This window comes from Cyprinodon variegatus, unplaced genomic scaffold (genome assembly GCF_000732505.1).
Source record: "Cyprinodon variegatus isolate N-32 unplaced genomic scaffold, C_variegatus-1.0 Scaffold356, whole genome shotgun sequence".
Classification (NCBI taxonomy): domain Eukaryota; kingdom Metazoa; phylum Chordata; class Actinopteri; order Cyprinodontiformes; family Cyprinodontidae; genus Cyprinodon; species Cyprinodon variegatus.
The window spans coordinates 460,380-479,964 of NW_015150809.1; the positions used below are offsets into that span (position 1 = coordinate 460,380).

General features: G+C 38.2%; 1 protein-coding gene across 12 annotated transcripts in view; it reads right to left on the reverse strand.

The window, feature by feature from the left end:
* dip2a (disco interacting protein 2 homolog A) overlaps positions 1–19,585 on the reverse strand; it is a 101,899-nt gene that overhangs the window by 40,089 nt on the left and 42,225 nt on the right. For 10 of the 12 annotated variants that reach the window (XM_015386093.1, XM_015386092.1, XM_015386095.1 and 7 more), the window contains exon 2: positions 5,242–5,313. In XM_015386093.1, coding sequence (XP_015241579.1) covers positions 5,242–5,313 — 72 coding nt within the window. Of the gene's footprint in view, positions 1–5,241; positions 5,314–9,818; positions 10,024–16,043; positions 16,212–19,585 lie in introns of those variants that run through there. The other 2 variants (XM_015386102.1, XM_015386103.1) reach the window with 2 other exon arrangements.

Here is a 19,585-nt window from a genome sequence, read left to right on the forward strand (position 1 = left end):
ATGGAATCAAACATGCTAAATATTTCTCAAACAGATCTAGTGTTCACAAGATTATTGTAATCCTCTAATACTTTAGCAACTAAGAAATGAGAGCGCGTTGACTTTAATTTAACCAGTATTTTTTACAGCTTTACAGCTGCTTCTGTCTTCCAATGAAGCAAATGCAAATTTCACAGATGTAAGTGAAGAGAAATGATTAGACATCATTAGTGTCAAAAAGTTGGGGTCATAAATGATTTACTAATTAGCGTCTTGCACAGGATGCTTCTCTCTGACATTTCTTGGTAGGTTTTCAGTTGTTCCATACTCTTTCCATTTTCAGATCATGGATCAAACTGTTCTCTGTCAGATCCTCACATCCTGGGATGTTGCTTCTATAACCTAACACTCCTTTTAACTTCCTCACAGCTTTACCACCTCTTTCTTTATTGTCGGATTCATTTTTGTAACACATTTACAGCGAAAAGTTGCTCTTCCTTTAAGTGTACAAACTAAGCCCCATTAGCATTGGGCAGCTTGCTGTTGTATCTACCTGGCTGGCCTATCAGTCACCCATCATTCCAGCCCAGCAATCTAACAGTCAGGGTTTTCAGGGGTAGCTTAGCGAGGATCAATGAGTCCTACACAGTCAGCAACTCCTGAAAAGTGCAGCAGCAGAAAAACAACTGTTTCCAGCAACATTTGCATAATTCAATTCAAGCTACCAAATCTCTGATTTCTGCAAACAAGCATTAATCATGTCAGATACTAAACTGAATAAAAGAAAATGAAATATTTATGGATGAATATTTTTGTGTTTGCCATGCAGTGCATGCCTTCACACATTCATATCAGCCAGTTTCCTTCGTCCCTCTGACAATCCGGTGACACGTCATTCTCCCAGGAGCTCCCGGAGGAAAACAGGTCTTTAAAGCGAGGCAGGACAGCAGACCCGGTTGCTGGGCAGAACACGCCACCCAGATACACAACATTCAGCCAATCACAGACTTGCCCGGTCACAACAGTTCTCTTTATTGGTTCGAAGCGCACCCTGATGAATTTATATCACCTGTCTAAAGCCAGCACTTGGTTGCTGTGTGCGTCAGGGTGATGCATGGCTGTGTATCTTTTCCTACATAACAAATATGACTGATTTATGACATAAACTGAGCAAATAGCTGTATTCATTAAATATATTGATGATATCCTATCCTAACACTAGGATTGGTAGCTATCGGTAAAATGACATGCTTGAGATTTATCCAGTCATTAGGGGAAAATATGCCATCAAGGTTTATTTCTCTATAAACAAATAGATAATGAAGCTTTATTCATAGTAGTTTCTTCAGTTATTGACTTCTATGAGCAGCAGGAGCAGAATTAAAAACGTCCTCTAAGACAAACATAAATTAGTCTCCACATTTGTTACAGAAAAGAAAAAAGATTTTATGTTCTCCTTTCTTTGTGACTGACCAGAGTGCCAAATGTCTCCTTTTAAAGTTTCTTTCCAACTGTTAATTATGTGCAATAGCAGTACAGTCTCACAGCATGATGAACCTCCTCCATCTTTTCTTTGGGAAGACTGTCCTTCATTTATAGGCTTTATTTAACCAATATGGCGAGATGCAAACCCTCCCCCTGTAGTTACAGTACATTTTAAAGACTGCCTGGTGTATGATGCTACAGCTTCTTTTTCAAATGCTCTGAAAAAAGTAGATCTATGTGGTCTTTTCTATCAAACAATAGTGAAAACAGCTCTCCTTCTATACACTAGAAACATCCTTGAAAAATTTCTAATTGAGTCCTTACAAAATATGAAAAAATGACTCAACATAAAAGCCAGAGATTCAGCCTGACATATATTTCATTTATTCAATAAATTATTACCTCTCTACAGATATAGTCCACAAATCTGTGTTTATGTCTCTTGTTGCTGGGACAGGAGCAACAGATGCTCAACTTCCCCCGGAAGAGAATGTATGCACAGCACACTACCTGCATCACCTGCTGCTGAGCTTTTATTTGTGAGCAACAAGAGAGCATCCTGACTAACTGCCCCAGCTGCATGGGGAAGAACAGGAAGGTCCTGCGGTGTGTTAATGAGGTCAGCTGAAAATGTCGTCCAAACAAAAGCTACACCCTGTATTCTAAAAGTCTTACTCATTCAAAACCCCATCTGGTATAACATAAAGAATAATCTATAAAAATATGCAAAGTTTAGAAAGCAGCATCTCTTCATCTAAAGCTAAATTATTTTCCTTATAACCACTCTGTTTAACCACTTAACTATGCATTCAAATTCAGATCATTAAAGCAAAAAGCAAATTTTAAATGGTCATTCCATCTATTGTTTAAAAATGCATATTTTTTTATGCTTTGAGTTGTGGCAGGCAGTCATTGGACAACAGGCAGGGCCTGGACACTGTTGGGTTCTTGAAGTAATGTTTATAGGCAGATGCCAACATTGCAGGCTCACCTTATTCCATGATTTCCAGATTTTTGAAAATGGTTTTTTGTGATTATTAAAGTGATTATCAAAGTTTTATGTGGTTTTCAGATCTATTGACTAATTATATTGGCAGCATTTAGCTGCCAATATAATTAGTCAATACAAATTACTTTTGTAAGCAACACCGCACTCACAGTTTGACTGGAATATTTGTGCTGAATGAGTTTTTTTAATGAAATCACAAATGTAATGGATGTTTTAGGGTATCTGATACCAACTGAGGGATTTAAACGAAGAACCAGAGAAGAACAAAAATAAGTAATGGATTGGCAGAATGAGGGAAATGGTCGCTCCAAGCTAAATAACCGTTCTGCTAATTCCAGAGGAGAAGCCCACAGTAAACTGGCTTCCACTAACACCTGTGGGAGCTGGCCAAACTGTTAACTACAGGGAGCAGATAGTGGATAAAGCAGCAGCAATTTCTCTGGGATTCACTTCAGACACTGGCAGAATCTACAAGGACCCACAGCTTCCAGCTGTGAGGATGAAAATACCCTTCACTGACATGCAAATGTGCATATTTATCATACTGACTGTGGCTTTAATCAGATATTCAATGTAAGATCCATTTAACTTCTCTAAGCATTCTGCTGGAAATCATCATTTACAGAATGATGATATTTGATATTTGAATGATGATATTTCTTTTAATAAATGTTAACTTTGATAGTGACCTCCTCTTAAGCACATCAAAATATGAAATCAGCAAATGATAGAAAAATATTCTCTACCTAACACTAAGTTCAGGTATGATGTCCTCTTTTTAAGCCTATAAGCCTAGAAGGTCTCCATAACCTCCTTAACCATCTAATCTAAGGTGTGTTCATCTAAAACAATACATGTTCATCAAACATGCCAAATATGTACTGTATAAGCGTAGCAGTAGTGTGTACTGAAGCACTGATATAATGAAATACAAACAAAAAAAATAAACTCCTAGCTCTGGTTTTTGAATGATCTATTCGAATATTTTAACTTTCAGAGTAAAAATGTAAACAAACGCATAAATTATGTTATCTATACAAGGTCCGAATTCTACATATACTGTTCAATTATAGGCATAATCTCCTCGTGATAATGGTTAATTTTTCTTTAGTGAGCTGCAGATTAAAGTTCAATCTTTTGTTAGCTATCAGTTATAAGCTAACAGTTATAATTTAAACATCTAGAGTAAAAATATTTACATTTAAATAAACTGGGTAGCTTCCTGCTACACACTTGATTTTTTAAGAAACAATTTTCAATATAAATTAATGCATTGTGGAGGCAATATTAGAACCCTAATTTGTCTATTTAAAATAAATTCTGATGTGATGTTTAGATCACTGTGAAATAAAAGGAAGACTTAGACAAACTTTATTGTCATTTTATATGCAGAGATTTACAAAACAAAATTTCATTGCCCAAAGCTTGCAACAGCGAAATGAGCAGCTTAAAAGAGTGAAACAGAAAAATGAAAATTACCGTTTTTAAGGCTTAAATATGTTGCAAAATGCAGTAGACATTCAGCACGTTGGTAGTACAAAATAATGTAGAGTCCAGTTTAGAGTTCAAAATTTCAACAGTCTGATGACAACGGGGAAAAGCTGTTGCAGAACCTGCTGCAAAGTCTCTTCCCAGAGGAACCACTTGTGCCCACTAGAAGCTTTTGTAAACAACGAACCACTGCCCAAAGAATCAAAACCAGCAAATCCAATAAAATGTACATCTAATTGTGTTCTAAAAAATGGTTTTATGCTCAGTGAAGACAGAGAGAAAACTCACCAACAAAACATATCTTTAGAGGGGTCAAGGTGAGCTTTTAAGACATAAGAAAACTAACGACTGACAAAGGTAGTAGTGCTAGCATCACACTAATACTCTGATTTGATGTCAGCTATAGTGGTTCACTGCAAGAAGTAGATATAATAAAAAAATAACATACATTTAAATTTCTTAACTTCACTTTAGATCATCAAGATGCAGAAACACTGGATTAAAGTAGATTTGTGTTCCAACAATGAAATCATTGCTTTACTGGTTTACTGGATGGATAAAGCAGGCCATTGTTGAGCTGCTGGAATGGTCCTTACCTCAATATCATTGAAAGTCAGTTGACTATGCTTAAAAGCCAACTAGTTCACATGAGTTCTAACAATTGAAAAATCATCGAATTTCAAGTATAAAGCTCTCTGATGGCAAAAGGAAGTTTGTGGCTTTTCCAACCTACTAGAATCACTGCCTTAAAATGTATTCCATGCCAATGTGGTCAACTTTAACTTATCACCAACGGTGTAATCAAAGCAGTCCTTGATATTATTGATGCCCCAATCACCAAATCAGCAATTAAAATCTTAATAAATTGCACAGCCTTCTTTTTTCAAAGTTTATACTTAATGTGAAACAATGCAATCCCAGTAATGAAGGGGAAAAAATTTAGATATTTAAGACTGTTCAACCTGAAGTTCAGTGTCAGGCTTGCAGGCACACATTGGCAAAGCATAAATGTGTAAATCATAAAAAAAATAATTCAACCACTTCATTAGCATCTATTGATATATGAAATTTGAGTCAGTTTAGTATATTTTAACAGTTGTCTTGGGTTTAATTATTTGTACTATTTCTAAAATGTTTAAAAAAGTTAAATATATGGAAAAAGTTTGTTTATTCCGATTTCAATTGGTCTCTGTATCCCACTTGTTATCATACATTCAGTCAGAATTAAGTCCCGCCTTCTCTAGACAGCATCTATCCAGCAGGATGGTAAGGCTTACCTTGTATCTGTGGGATGTAAGGCGCCAGCAGCTTGCTTCTTTTTTTCTCATAGCCCTTCTGAGTGATGTCTCCTGTACGCACAGCAACAGACAGAGAGAGAGAAAAGATAGAGACAGGGAGGGGGGCAGAGAGAGATGAGTCATTAGCTTGGCTGTGGCTTGGTGCTCTGAGTGTTTTAATGTGCATAACGGCCTCAGGATCATGCTTCAAGCTGGTTAGACTGGCACCACAGGGCACCAGATCCAGGTTCTGGTTAATCACCAATAATTATTTCTCTATAATTTATCACAAAACAGATAATAATCAAGACTAAAAGTTTTACCACATATTTAACTTGATTTAGGTCTAGGCCATTCGGACACATAAAATATCCTTTGATTTGAAACCTTTCAAAGAATGGCTGAATGTGCTACTTTGAACTCCCACCAAGTCTTTTATAGCTTACAATTTTTGTCCTTATCCAGTTCTTATGTAGACTTTCTTTATCATAACATGCACTACTTAGTGTTGGTCTATCACATTCAATTTAATTGAGGGGAGCAAAAAGGTTTCAGTTGTGATACAACAAATTGTGAAGCAGTTCTAGCAACATTAAATCCTTTGCAAGGCACTCTAAACGAATCTACAATCCTACTTATAACAAATGGGGCCGTTACTCTTGTTCTCTGGCCTCTAAGCCGATTGGGCACAAACGTATAAAAATGTGAAGGCAGGTGTTGTTTACAGTGCTGCCTACTAGTCCTGAGTCACCAGTAACAACTGAATGCCTGCACTGTTAAATGCCCAAGAGCGATGGAGGCCAGCAACAATACAATGCTGTCCGCAGACTAAGCCGGCTGACCTGACACTGACTCGTTCTGGTGATAAATTCCCTGTTTGTGTGCGCGTGTGTGATCAGTGGATGTCTGTGTGTGTGCCAGCGTGTCTGTTTGCACACCCCACAGCAGCCAACCAGTTTGACAAACATACAATAGAGGCCCACTATTCTCTGCGACAGCTCCAAATTCTGGCCTTCGGCCTGTGAGGCCGGGCCCCATGGAGAACACACCGATCCACAGAGTTACGTCTCAGTAAAACTAGGCTTTTGATCCGACAACAAGCAGCTTTGTCTGAAAATATCATAGACTTGAACATTATATAAAAATCACACCTAACTATTGTCTTCCCAACAGCTATTGTTTCCCTGTTTCCACAAGACAAAGGGTTGTAATAAATACTGTTTGTCAGATGTATCATGGCAATCCAGTGTTACTAATTTGACAACTTAGGATTTATCTTGGCTTCTTTTTTACCTCTATAATAATAATAATAATAATAATAATAATAAAAGCCTTAGCTGCTGTAAAACTGAGCAATGTTGTTTATTGTCTGTGAGGACTTGTGGAGATTTTTGGTGCGAGAGAACCTGAGGTCCTTTTCCACTGTTACAAACTCTATTTGCCTTGTTTGGGTTCATGTTAACTCTACTCTCCTATGGGGGGTTTTAATGTTACAATTAAGTAGGGGAGACTGGGAACATCTGCGCAAACAGTTGAAGACATTAGTTATTTTAGTATTTATTATAATATTAGTAACAAGTAGTGTTCTGATGTTGTGTTTTTCACACAAATTAGTACAGTTAGAACCAGAAATAATGCTGGTCGCAAGTAACCGAAAGTCTAGAAAATGAGTCGAGCTGTACCAAAAGGCTGAGTTGGTCCTAATGGGAAAGAGCCAATTTTTCTCACTCTTTCTCCCAGTCCTCACCCACTAGTCACTCTCAGCTGCAGTCTGAGCAGGAGAGGTTCATCCTCTGCCACTAGACTGCAGAATAAAGCCTGGAATGATGAAACTTATGAGTAGACAATAAGGTTAAACCATTAATCATATTTTAAACAATAGGATTTTAAAAATCTGGGACTTCAAAACTAAAAACTTTGTTTTCATCAATTTGGTAAAGACACATTTTCCAAAATGTCTATCTTAGTATGGACATTATCTAAACCTTAGAGTAAAGGGTTCCAACATTTCAATTGGAAAACTGCACATTCATGTAAAACAGTTTGCCCATAAATGGTGTGCATCAATGCGTTATTTACTGACTAAACGTTTTTCCTCTTTCTCTTTGAGGTTTAAGTACCACCAGAAGAGGGAAGCTGGAGGACCCAAAGGTCAATATGTGCCCTGCTGATTGGGGAATTACAGGGTTGGGTGGGGAGGGTACTGGAAGTGGTAGGGAGGACACAGATGGAAAGATAAATAGAGCACAGCTTTGCAGCTTTGCCCTTAGTCATGTACAGAAAAGTCTATAAATCCTACAGTAAAAAATATTGGAAATGCTTAAAGCAAAACACATCATCCCCTGACCTCCAGATACTTTTTTTCTTTCTTTCTTTCAATCACCTTCAGTCTTCTAAGCAGACTCACTTCTATCCCCTTCATCTGGAGTGAAAGCAAAAATCCAGCCAGTTATTTTATTTAACCATAAACTCTGCATTATTCAGTCTGAATATCATCTACTGAGCATGAAGATAATCTTGTTAGAGCACTTGATACCTTTGTCTTTTGCTGTGGGTTATTGACTCTGACTGATCCCTGTTGAGACTCTCTGTCTTCTGGTTTACTGACAGGAGCTGCTCTTTCAGAGACGTCCATTATGTAATAATACTAAAGTGGGATCTCCAATCAGACACATAGGATAGATGCTGAAACAGCGCAGAGTCCTCTACAAGGCAGAACAAACGCATTACTGAAATATAGAGACTATAAAACATACTTTAAGCTAAAACAGAGTACACATTGTCCCCCCTTCCTCCATTAGCACCACAAATACAGCCTACTATCATCAGTGGCAGAAACTAGAAGCAGCAGCTCTGCAGCCAAGGCATCTAAAGCTCTGAATCTGTTTACATCCTGTCACCGTTATGACCGATTACAAAAGAGGAAGTACATTTAAAAGTGTGTGAAGCTTTGTGTGCATATCTGATTGGCAGCAACAGATCAAGGTCGTAATACCAGACCAAAACTCTCATATTGAGTGAATTCAAAATGTTAAAAAGGAGTTGAATGGATTTTTATTACTATTTCCAAGTGTTTTATTATTAATGTAATCTGGAAATAAAAACACTGAATGTCATGAATCTACCTATGATCAGAAATGCACCTACTGGAAGCATTATCAGGTATTACTAACAACTTTACTCTGAAGCAGATACTGCTACTAAATAAAGAAAGATAAGAGTCCAACTTAGCTGTTTTTACTCTCTGTCTGTGTGGCTAATGAGGTCTGAAGATGTACTCTTATGTTATAAGACTGTTTTTTTATGATAAAAGGAACAGGCAGCAAAAGAGAGCAAGACTTTTAGCAGATAACAAGAAGGCTAAAGAGAGAATAAAAAATAAGTGTTATCCTTCTGAGCCTTCAACTCCAGTCTAACATGGAACATTATGGATCTTAAAATGTCGGCAGCACCTACGGTCTCCAAGAAATAAACATAAGGACTTAGTTTCCATTAATGCTAGCTTCAATAAACACATGAGTTACTTCTCTAGGATGCTAGAGAAGAATGTAAGTGATATACATTTAAAAAATAGCTTCTTAAATTGCCATAAACTGATGTCACGTTTGGTTAAATGTGGGTGTGGCTATTTTCTCTTTGTTAATTTGGTTGAGTTTACAATGTTCTTGGATATTTCTTTGCATTTTGTACAGCTTCCTGTTTTATTTAGAAAGACCTGTAGCAAATTTTTAGCTTTCTAGCCTTTTTTTTCCTGTATCATCAAATTCTCAGTATGTGTGCTGCTACAATTATTTAGCTTTAGGGTATTTAACTATGTAGGTAATCTTTGCCCTTGACCCCACTTCATGGAAACTGAACCATAGAAAGAACATGGAAAATAAAAATAAAACCAAAATCATCATGAATGGTTCTTCATTACATTACAAAACATAAATAATTTCATAAAGAAAAGTGGTGTTAATTTTGTTAATAAATTGGTGTCTCTTCTGCAAACAACAGCTCCAGAAATCCTTAAACCTCTGAAAAAAATATTCCTGTCTGCAGCAGACTCTAACCCCCTCTTCTTGAGTGACCACGAGCCAGAAAGATGGCTCCACCCTTTCCACAATGTCAGATCCAGTGCCAGTCTGACCCATAAACGTGCCAACTCCGGTGCTGAGCCAGCAATCAAACTGTCTGCCCTTCAGACACAGAAAACCACAACTAAATATTTAGGCGGGGGGGGGACTACTCTCTGGGCTTGTGCATTAATTGCAGCAGAAAAGCAGATGTGACCAGCTGTCTGTCAGCATTAGCCCTCCTGCAAATTTGGCTTAGGCTTTACATGTTACTGTCATTTAAATATTTGGACTATTAAGCACATATTCACAGGAATATCAGGAAACAACATCATCTTATTTTAGGATGCAAAGTATTTTTCTGACTGGACCTCATCTGGTTATGTCTGGACATTCTCATCTGAATAGAAAAAAGGAAAAGGAGTATAGAGAAGCACCCCACCAAAGGGAAAGCAGTTTAATCTGTCAAGGAACATAAATACTGTGAAGAATACAGTAAAGACAAGTAGAGTCACTCACAGAAGCCAGAGCGGATTTAAGTAGTCCTCTGCAAACAGAGCAGTGATGGAGAAAGGGTTCAGAAGAAGAGGCCGTCAGGTCAGCTAAGGCTAACCTGCAAGAGCAGTCTAACAAATTTGGCTGTCATAAATCACTCTTTGTTTCCTTTCAAAGTCAAAGAAGGAGAATGAACGAACCCCATCTCCCTCATCCTATCGTCCTTTCCCTCTCCTCCCTCTCTTTAACCCTCACTTTGCAGCACCCCCTCTACATTCAACCCCCACCCCTCTCTCTCTCTCTCTCTCTCTCTCTGTTCACCATTTCCATCCATCCCTTGTTCACTCCCCTCCCAGCGAAGGTCTCCACAAAGCCAAGCTTGGCTGCAGGATTAGGGTGTCAAAGCAGACCCCTGCCCCCCACCTTTCCCACATACCGATCCCACACAGCACCTAAACTGTACAACAACTGTGAAACGCCTCCATTAGCTTGTTAGGACACGTTCTCACAATCACGTTACAAAGCACGAAGACAGCTTGTTCAAAAGCAGCGCAACAAAAATCAAAGCTGGATAATAAAGAAATGAACAGAACTATCAAGTAAAAGAGGAGCTTCGTAACTTTAAGTTCAAGGTTGTAAGTCTCCAGCAATCCCTGAAAAGTGCGGTGGGAGAAAGAAATCCAGCCAAAGGAAGCGACTGAGGGGTGAGATTAGGCTACCTTTGATGCTGAGGAAAATCCTCCCTGTATTTAGAGTGGCTTGAGATGGAGTACCCCAGGAGTCCCGTGGGTTTCCTCAGCCTCCTCCGATGTCTGGAATAGGGATAGATGTCTGCTGTGTCTGAGTAGCATCATCTGTATTTCATTTCAGAGCCACCTACTTGCCCTGTGGCAGACACTTTAGTGAGTATATCTGCATATGATTAAGGTAATTAATGTTCGCAGTGGAACTTTTAATGAATATAGCCAAACATTTCTGGAAGCAGGATGAGAGAAAAGAGCCTCCTGTCTGATTATTTAGACCTTTCACTGCTGGGCTAACCAGCTTCACTGAGATGGTTCATGAGGAAAATTCTTTGCAAAGTCCTTGAGTTCAATATTGTAAATAAGTAATAACAGTCAATATATAACAGACAATACATTTTTTGTGGATATCAGCCAAGCATGTGCATACAACGATGAGAGGATGGTAAAAAGATAGTAAGAATGAAAATTATTCACACCTTAACAGTTAAAGATATATTTTCATCCATGTTTTCTCTGGAAAATACAAAGATACCTCCCAAATGATGATAACAAAAGTACAAGATGTATAATTATTGTGAAACAAATCATGTGTTTTTATTTCAGTTTGAAAAAAACACATGTTGAAGATAATTTTTCTAAAATGCCCATTATTAATTTCTTCCATAATTCCTAACCAGCCTTTGGCATGTCTCTGATGGTAGTTTTAGACTTTCTCTCTTATGGGCTCCGAGTTGTTGAGGCTGGAAACCCTTTTTGTAATCAACCTAATCTTTATCTCCCTCCACAGTTTTAAAACCTTAATACTTCCACCCAAATAAAACATGCACAAATTTAAAGATTTAAACCCTAAAGTGTTTAATTGGTTAAAAGTGGAACGAGTGCACAGCTGCATGATTTCATAAAATTTGTGATGAAATTGCAAATTTGATTGGTTTATTATGCATATCTACTTTAAAGCAATGAAATATAAAAAAAATATTTTGTCTATGTCCTTAAAGTTATATCAAGCCTATATAGAAGTGAATGGGGGGGGGTACGTCTCTGTTAAAACAGAATAAGTAAAAAAAAAAAGAACTATGCATGTGTTCATGTTTTTATTGAAAAAGTTATGCTTTGAGAGGAAGTGTTGCATTTAAGGGCGTGTTAAACCGCCTGTCCTAATAGCATGTTAGAGGGGATGTCTGAACTACACAGGACACTTTGTTGAGTCCAAACTGCTGCCTGTAAATTGCTGAAGAGCAGCTTTTTGGAGGGTGATGGACCAGACGTGTCATTGGGGCTGTCAACATGGCGCCCACACTCTTTGCTGTTCTGCTGACTTTGGCCACATTGCCTCAGGTATGTTCAGGCATCCAAAAACACCCGCCAAGGCTTTGCCTGTGTTTAATCTGCACAGTTGGCTCTCCAGCTTACGGTTTGGAAATATTTATTTTCAGTCATTTATGGAAACATTCTGGCACCTGTAGACTAAATGGTTTAGTAAAATGCTTATATTTTTGGCTTTATTTATCATGCATAACACTATAAGACAATTACAAGTGAACTTGGAAAAAAAATGGATTGTAATGCAGATATGGCACCCCTAAAGCAAACATCTAAAAAAAAAAAGGTACAACAGACCAAACAATGCGCCACAACTTTACGTTTGCAATTAAACAGTCAGTGTATGCAAACTTTTTTTTTTTTTTTCCATGTGTATCTTGGTCTATATACAGAACATATTCTAAAGACCAAACCGCTTAAATGGTGGGTCAAGCATAAGCAAATGTAAACATTTAACACGTGTAAAGCGATTTTCCAAATCAGAAACTCCAACGTGGCTGCAGTATTTGCACATACAAAAAAAAAAAAAAATGAATTGTATTTGTAATTAGCGCCTCTTATTTCGAATCTTAGAATATCAGGTCCTAAGATATGATGAATTAAAACCCTGCAGCTTCCTGGTCCAAACATGCGTACAGACCTGCCTTAAGCTGACCTGTGAACATTTAAATGCTTTGGTTCCCCTGGCCTTTAATGCCTCCTTAGGGCTGAAAATAACTAAAATACACCAAGACAAATAAACAGTTGCAAGAGAAGAATTGCATGGAGTCAAAGAATAACACAAAATACCTCCAAATAAAAGCTAAAGAGGTTCTGCAGAAAGAAGGGGACCAAATCCCCCCAGAGATAAGTGCAAACCTACAAGAAACAGCTGCGCTAAGCAGCAATGCCTGTTCTACAGCTCTAATTAATCTATTTTAGTTCAGCTTATGTCTCTAGATAAAAATTAAACTTTAGTTTAAAATGATACACTGTTATTTTATGGCGGAATAAATAGCTTTATTCTTCACTGTACTTAGAGTATTAGTGTACAGAACACAGGACAGGATAAACAAAAAAGCTAAATTTATTATGTATTTATATTACATTTTGGATCTAACAGAGAATTTATAGGTCTATGTGTTAATAAGGTTTGGACTCAGTCATTTAGAGTTCAGTTAAAATAAGAGCCTTGAATTAAGTTTCAGAGCTAAAAAATGTCCAAACACCAACGTTTCATTCACTTCCAACATAATACACTGTGGTTTATAGCAACGGCGTACTTGATACAAGGCCAAATGCTTTTTGATCAAATACTGAATGTAGCGCTCTGCTTCACAAAGCAGTGTGGCGATTTTCAAAATGGGAAAAATAAATCTTGTAACCTCAAGGCTATGAGAAATATGTTATTGCAAAGTCAAACAGAATGGCAGATAATATAAATGCAATGATGGATCATTTAGTGTGAAAAAGCAGGAAGATGAAGGGTAAGCGTTGCAGAAAAGAGGGGTTGATTAAAGCTGATGGGGAGACTGGAACTGGGAGCCAGCTGGAGAAACGTCAGGAGGTGGACCTAACTGGGAGAATTTCAGGCACAAAAGGAAGAAATGAGGAGAAAAAGAGAGATGAGGGAGGAACAACGAAGGACATGATTAAAAGGTAATGACTTCCTCCTCCTCTCAATAGACGCACGTGCTGCTAACACACACCAAAAACACACGCACACACATTATCTGATAACTCTGATCCTAAAGCACCCCCTCAGCTTCCATCCATCAACAGCTCCAATCACAGCATTGCATCACTTTTAATTAAGTATTGCCAACCAATTAGGAGAGTGAACTAACCCTCCATTACACTTTGTCAGTACGTAAGCCCCCTCCAAGAACTCATCACATAAGAACACATGTACACACTCAAAATCCCCCCCTCCACCCCTCAGGCTCAGTATGGCTGGTGAGCAGACAGACAGCGTGAATAATAAGACATTAGATGCAGCGCTGCTTTACACTGGGGAGCCTGCAGCTGTGCACTGTTTCTGGGAGTAGACAAGAGGGGCAGCCATAATTAACAGTCTCAAATCAACACCATTACTATATGCATTGGCATCAGAGAAACACACAAGCTGCTGACATCAGCACTGAAAGAGACAAAGAAGCACGACCACACAGCACCAAGTGCATAACATATTAAATGCTTGGAGGAGTCAAGGTAACAGGAGGAACATCTTATTATTCCCTGATTACAGAACTTTAACCTTTTCTCATTTAACAATCTCAAATCTTTATATATTTTTACTGAGGTAAAGGGAACAACAGAAGAAAAAAAAGGTAAAGTTTTGAGGGGGAAGGAAAATGCTGGATGGGTTAAACTTTTTGGCAGCAGTTTGGGGTGGTTCTTCTTGGATAAGAAAGCTAATCAGAGTTGGCAATAAGATGGACGAGGGTAAATACTAAAGAAAACATTTTAGGGCTTTCACCAGGATTGAGTTGCTAAAGCTATAGCCAGAGCCACAATGATAAAACGTGCATCAAATTTCCTACAGGTGACAGAAATTTGGGGGCCTAGTGATTAGGGCATAGAGCTTGGAATCCTGAGTTTGTGAGTTTAAAACCCACAACGCTCCAAAGGCATCGCAAATGGCAGCCCACTGCTCCCCAAGGGGAGGAGTTAAATGCAGAGAGTGAATTTTGTTGCGCTGTACTTGTGACAGTGAAATGACAATAAAAAGCTGGAAACAAAGAAAAAAGTTCCTCAGATCCGACTTAAATTCTATGAAGAATCACTTAGATCCAGTTTCACAACACAATGCACTTTACGGAGACTATTCAAGTCATACAGTCAGATTGATGAAACATTTTCCATCTAATTAAACCCAGCAGATTGCATCAATAACTGACTTTGCAATCATCAGAGCCAAGACCTAAAAGACAATGTTCATGACAACTGTTTATCCCGTCTGACTGGACTTTTAACCATTGTGCGTAGAAATATTTCACACACAAAAAATCAGTCCTTTAGATGTGCACAGCTGATATACTGTACAGCTAAAGACACGAAGCTTCAATTCCAGCAAATGGTGACTCAACATGGAAGTTCCTGCTGATAATTTTATTCATTCATCAATGTTAACATGTGTCCTTCCTTTCACTCACCTTAGAAATGTTTTATTTGTCTTTTTTTAAATCAAATACTTGAAAGTCAATAATTCAAAATGTTCAAATTCAAACTTTAAAGAAAACTGGACCAACCGGATAGAGAAAGTGTTCAGTAGTGTCCTCCAGTATGTAAATGCAGTACACTGTTGGTGCATAAGTGAGTCGCATTGGCCTGGCTCCTTTCCAACCACGTTCATCTCAGCTCCATTTCTACGGACGACTTGCAGAAGGCACTGAGCTGCAGAGCAACCGAGCTATGCTGCTATTCTGGCCCTCAGCCAGAACCTCACCATGTGCAAACTAGTGTCTCCTCTCCATGAACTGCAGCAGCACAACTAAAGACACCACAGGAGCAATATCTACTGAAACACAATCAAATAATGACATCTTTATGGCATCAGCATGTTCACATTCTCACTGGAATCAATAACAGAAAGTAAAGAATATCATGGTAAAACATGACTGTCCTATTGTTTGAGTGTTTTTGTGCAGCATGTGGGATTGGTGCGTGTGTTCATGTGTGATTTGTGGAGCGAGACATCTGTGTGACAGGCGTGACCTGTGCAGGAGCCTCAGTGTTAACACGCTGCCCTGAAATAAGAGTATATGTTCAAAGCTGGAGCGCAGCATTCAGTCCTCAGCAGCACTGAAGCTGAATAGCGTATGCTTCACCCTTAGAGCTGCAGTGCTAAGCTCAAGGACTCGCGGGACATTTCAGTCATCCACTAACATGTTTATACATCAGCTCTCAGAGCGGAGAAAGCTACAGGATCAGTCGTGAGCTGCAGGAAATAGTTCAGGCCCTTACTTCTCTTCTGATGCTGTGTTTGCTCTGGAGGCTGACACTAAATAGCAAAAGTTTTCACAACAATCTGAAAGCGCCAGTCAATCGGTTCCCCATTAAAAGCTTGTGTCACTTTTGACTTCATTTCTCCCAGAAGATGACACAACTGCATTATGTACTGAGGCATCTATAGAAAACAAGTAGCTATGCATTTTGTTTCAGGGAAAAGATCTAAAAAAAATAACTGTTAAGGAATCACCTGTTTTTTGGTCGCTTTCCTAAGACAGAAGATTTCCATTTATTCCATCTCCCACATAGTAGGCAGAGGCACCATGCAGCAGCTCCAGTATGCACCTAAATGAGCAAAATCTGTTGACTGGTAACTAGTCTGAAGCCTCCAGATCTGTGGCTTCTCCTCTCCTTGCTCCTTTGCGCGGTCTTAGAGGACGTGAACAGATTTATTGTCTTCTTTTTCGCCTGGTTATTACCATATGAATGGTCATGTTTCATTGGCTTGACACAAGCTCAGCCATTAAGCTCCTTGCAGATATATACACACACACAAAAACATCTCTTTTTTTTTTTGCTGTATAGAGAACCAGGATGGTGGGGGTGGTTGCATCTCTACAGATGCAAGACACCGCAGTTTCTGTTAACGAATGCAAAAATACAATTAGTGTGTTAGGTAGGCAGTAGCAGATGTCCTTATATATGAGAGAGTCGGCACCAATGTGAGATGAAAACAAACCTACATTCATAACTGCTTAGTCAAAGACCCGATCAATTTTCACACTTCAAAAAGTATGGCTATCTGCGTTTGTTGGCATCAACTGTTGGCATCATTTAACACAACCGCTTGTGTTAAACGTAAATGTCCTCAATTTGATCAGAATAGATTGGTGATCGGCAGGCTGAGCTTTAGTCTAAAGAATAACTTTTTATTGGTTTGAATTTGAGGCAAAAACACAAAAACTGTTTTGCAACTTTTGATGTATACGCATCAATAAAGCACTGTAGCCAACATTTTGACTGATTGATTGACTTTGTTGATCTTTACTCGTTACATCAGATCAAATAGTCAAAGGAGAAGAACAATGTGCCAAAGCAAGAAAAAGGTGCATGGTATATATACAGTACAGTATATACAGTGCATCCACATATGACAGCTATTTTTTTTTTATTTTTTAATAGGATCATTATACAGGGTTGTTGCACAGGGTGTTTAAATGGGTATTTATATTTATATATATATAGTTATTGCACAGGGTATCAAATAGTAATTGCACATTATACATTGTAAGAGTTATCGCCATTGTAGTGTCGCATTGTAAAGTCTGGTTGAAGCAGGGATGAATGAATGACCTACAAACAGGGTGTAAAAGTCTTTCACTAAAGGAGCTGCTCAGCTCCTCTACAGACTGGTGCAGAGGGTGAAAGTGTTGTCCATTTTCCAGGGGTTATAAGTACTTTAATATGCCGTCTGAACATTTATTTTCTCCCTTTATTTGTAAAAATGATTAGAAAAAAAGTTTAATATTCATCAAACATTAAACTTAGCAAGTGAAAACACAAAGAATACCTGAATTTCAGCCAAAAAAGCCTAATAGGTGCCTCAGTGATTCATGTTAAATGTGCATCTTTAAACTAGATCATACTAAAGCTCTCAGGAGCACCACTTAACAAAATTAAGAAGAAGTAATGACTAACTTCTGGCATGCTAACTGCCTAAACAATTATCTTTTTTCAATTTTCTTGCCTCAAGTGTTTAGAGTCACTGAAATCCCAAAGCAAAGCTGTTGTATTTTATCCAACATTTTTTCCTCGCCTCTTAATAATTTGGTGCAGTAAATTATAGGGTTTAAAAAAAAAAACATTGCATCTTCCTGTTTTTGCAGCACCCAGATATGTTTTTCATGCTTTAGTTTCAAGACAAAAGAAAAGAAAGAGAAAAAAAAAGGGAGATATTTGAAAAACCTTGGCTGGGAATCAAACCAAATCCAGCCATGTGACTGTGCAGCAAGCATCAATCTAACCACTGACACAAAAACACCCTTTTTCAAAAAATTGTATTATTCTTTTACAGAGATGATCAAATATCTCCTAGGTTAAGATTCCTATCTGGCTAATCTAATGATATACATCAATAATCCCAACTGATAGTTTTCTGTATAAAATGTTCCTGAATATCAGATGAGTGTAGCCTCCAAATGTGTTTTTTTTTGTATATAAATGAATAACTTTACTCGATTTTACTCATTTTACCTAAACCACAGGTATACTCTTGCATGTTTATTCCTAGATTTGCTCTCTTTAGTCCAAAAAAACAGCTTATGAGGCTCATCTCTCCAGGCTGCTGGACAGGATGACCACAAGCTTCACCTCATTTCCCACACCATCTGTTCCTTTCTTTCCGTCTCGTGTCCTCTCTGAATCAGAAAGCTGTTATTCTGACACCTTTAAATATGTACTAAAAGGTGCCACATACACATACCTAAATATTAATTTATTACGTTTAAGGTCACTTTAAACTTGCTCTACTTCGTTTTAATGCTTTACTTTCAAAGCCTGCCATCAGATTAATGCCTTTTTTATTTATAGTTCATTAAAGTACAATGCCATGCATGCATGAGTACGGAAAAAACAAAAGCTCTGGCTTAAAAGATGTTGGGTAAGATAACAGAAAAATCACATGAAGTTTTCAAAGCTGGATATATTACTAATGACTCATTGCTGGAATAAAAGGTGGTTCTCTAAATATTTGACTTACAGAGGCTAAAACAAGATTTCTAAAATATTCTTTTTTTTTCTGTGGTTGTACCTTGGTGCAGCTGTTTGCACTGCTGTCTTATAGCAAACAGGTCCTGGGTTCAGATCCTGCCCTGTCTGGAAACTCAGTTCAAGTTAATTGGGCTCAACCCCAAACCAGTCCCTAAACACTTCCCCTAAACATTTACCCTTCTTTCCTGCAGAGGGTCAGCCACATTAAGGGCCGTCCCAAACCATGTAGTGGGTAGGGAGACTGGACCGTTCAGAACATAGATAGCGAGTCTTGATGCAAGACTCGCCAGGATTTGGCAGCATGTGTAACGGCAAACTAGAGGCGGAGGAAACCCGTGCATTCAAATGTAAATTCTACTAGTTTGCTGCAACTTTGTCATGACAGAAAATCCCACGTAAGAAAAAAAGAAAAAAGATGTAATCAATTCCAAAAAGAAAGGCCCTCTTAAAAATAGTTTTATTTGATTCTACAAATTTATTCTTAAGAAAGCAAATCTTTAATGTTATGTCAACCGGGACGGAGCTACAGCCATGAACATGGGAGATAGCAATGACAGAGCTACAGCCATGAACATGGGGGATAGCAATGACGGTTTTCCTTTTCTGTTGGAGGGAAGAGACCGTCCCATTCTCATTTATGCTTCAACCAAGGTGCTTCTCTCAGCTCTGACTTCATTGAGAGTGGCCCTCGATAGTTAAAGAATATGCATAGGGAGCGGTTTTGGGATTGAGCCCTGGTCTCTCTAAATGTTCCTTTTTTGTGTCTCTTTTTTTCCAGTATTTATTGGAAACCTGTCCAGGGTGTTTCCCTCCTCTTTGTAATTTGACCGAACTCTGTATCAGTTGAAGCATCATCAGTATGTAACATCCCCTTATCTGGATTGAAAGGAAACCATCAAGAGAAGCATTTTCCTTCTTTCTGATTCACTTTCCACAATGATTTTTTCTATCATTCTGTTCACGTAGTAGTGATCACCAACACTAAAATCAAACCTTCAGCATACCACAAAACCTTTGTCACAA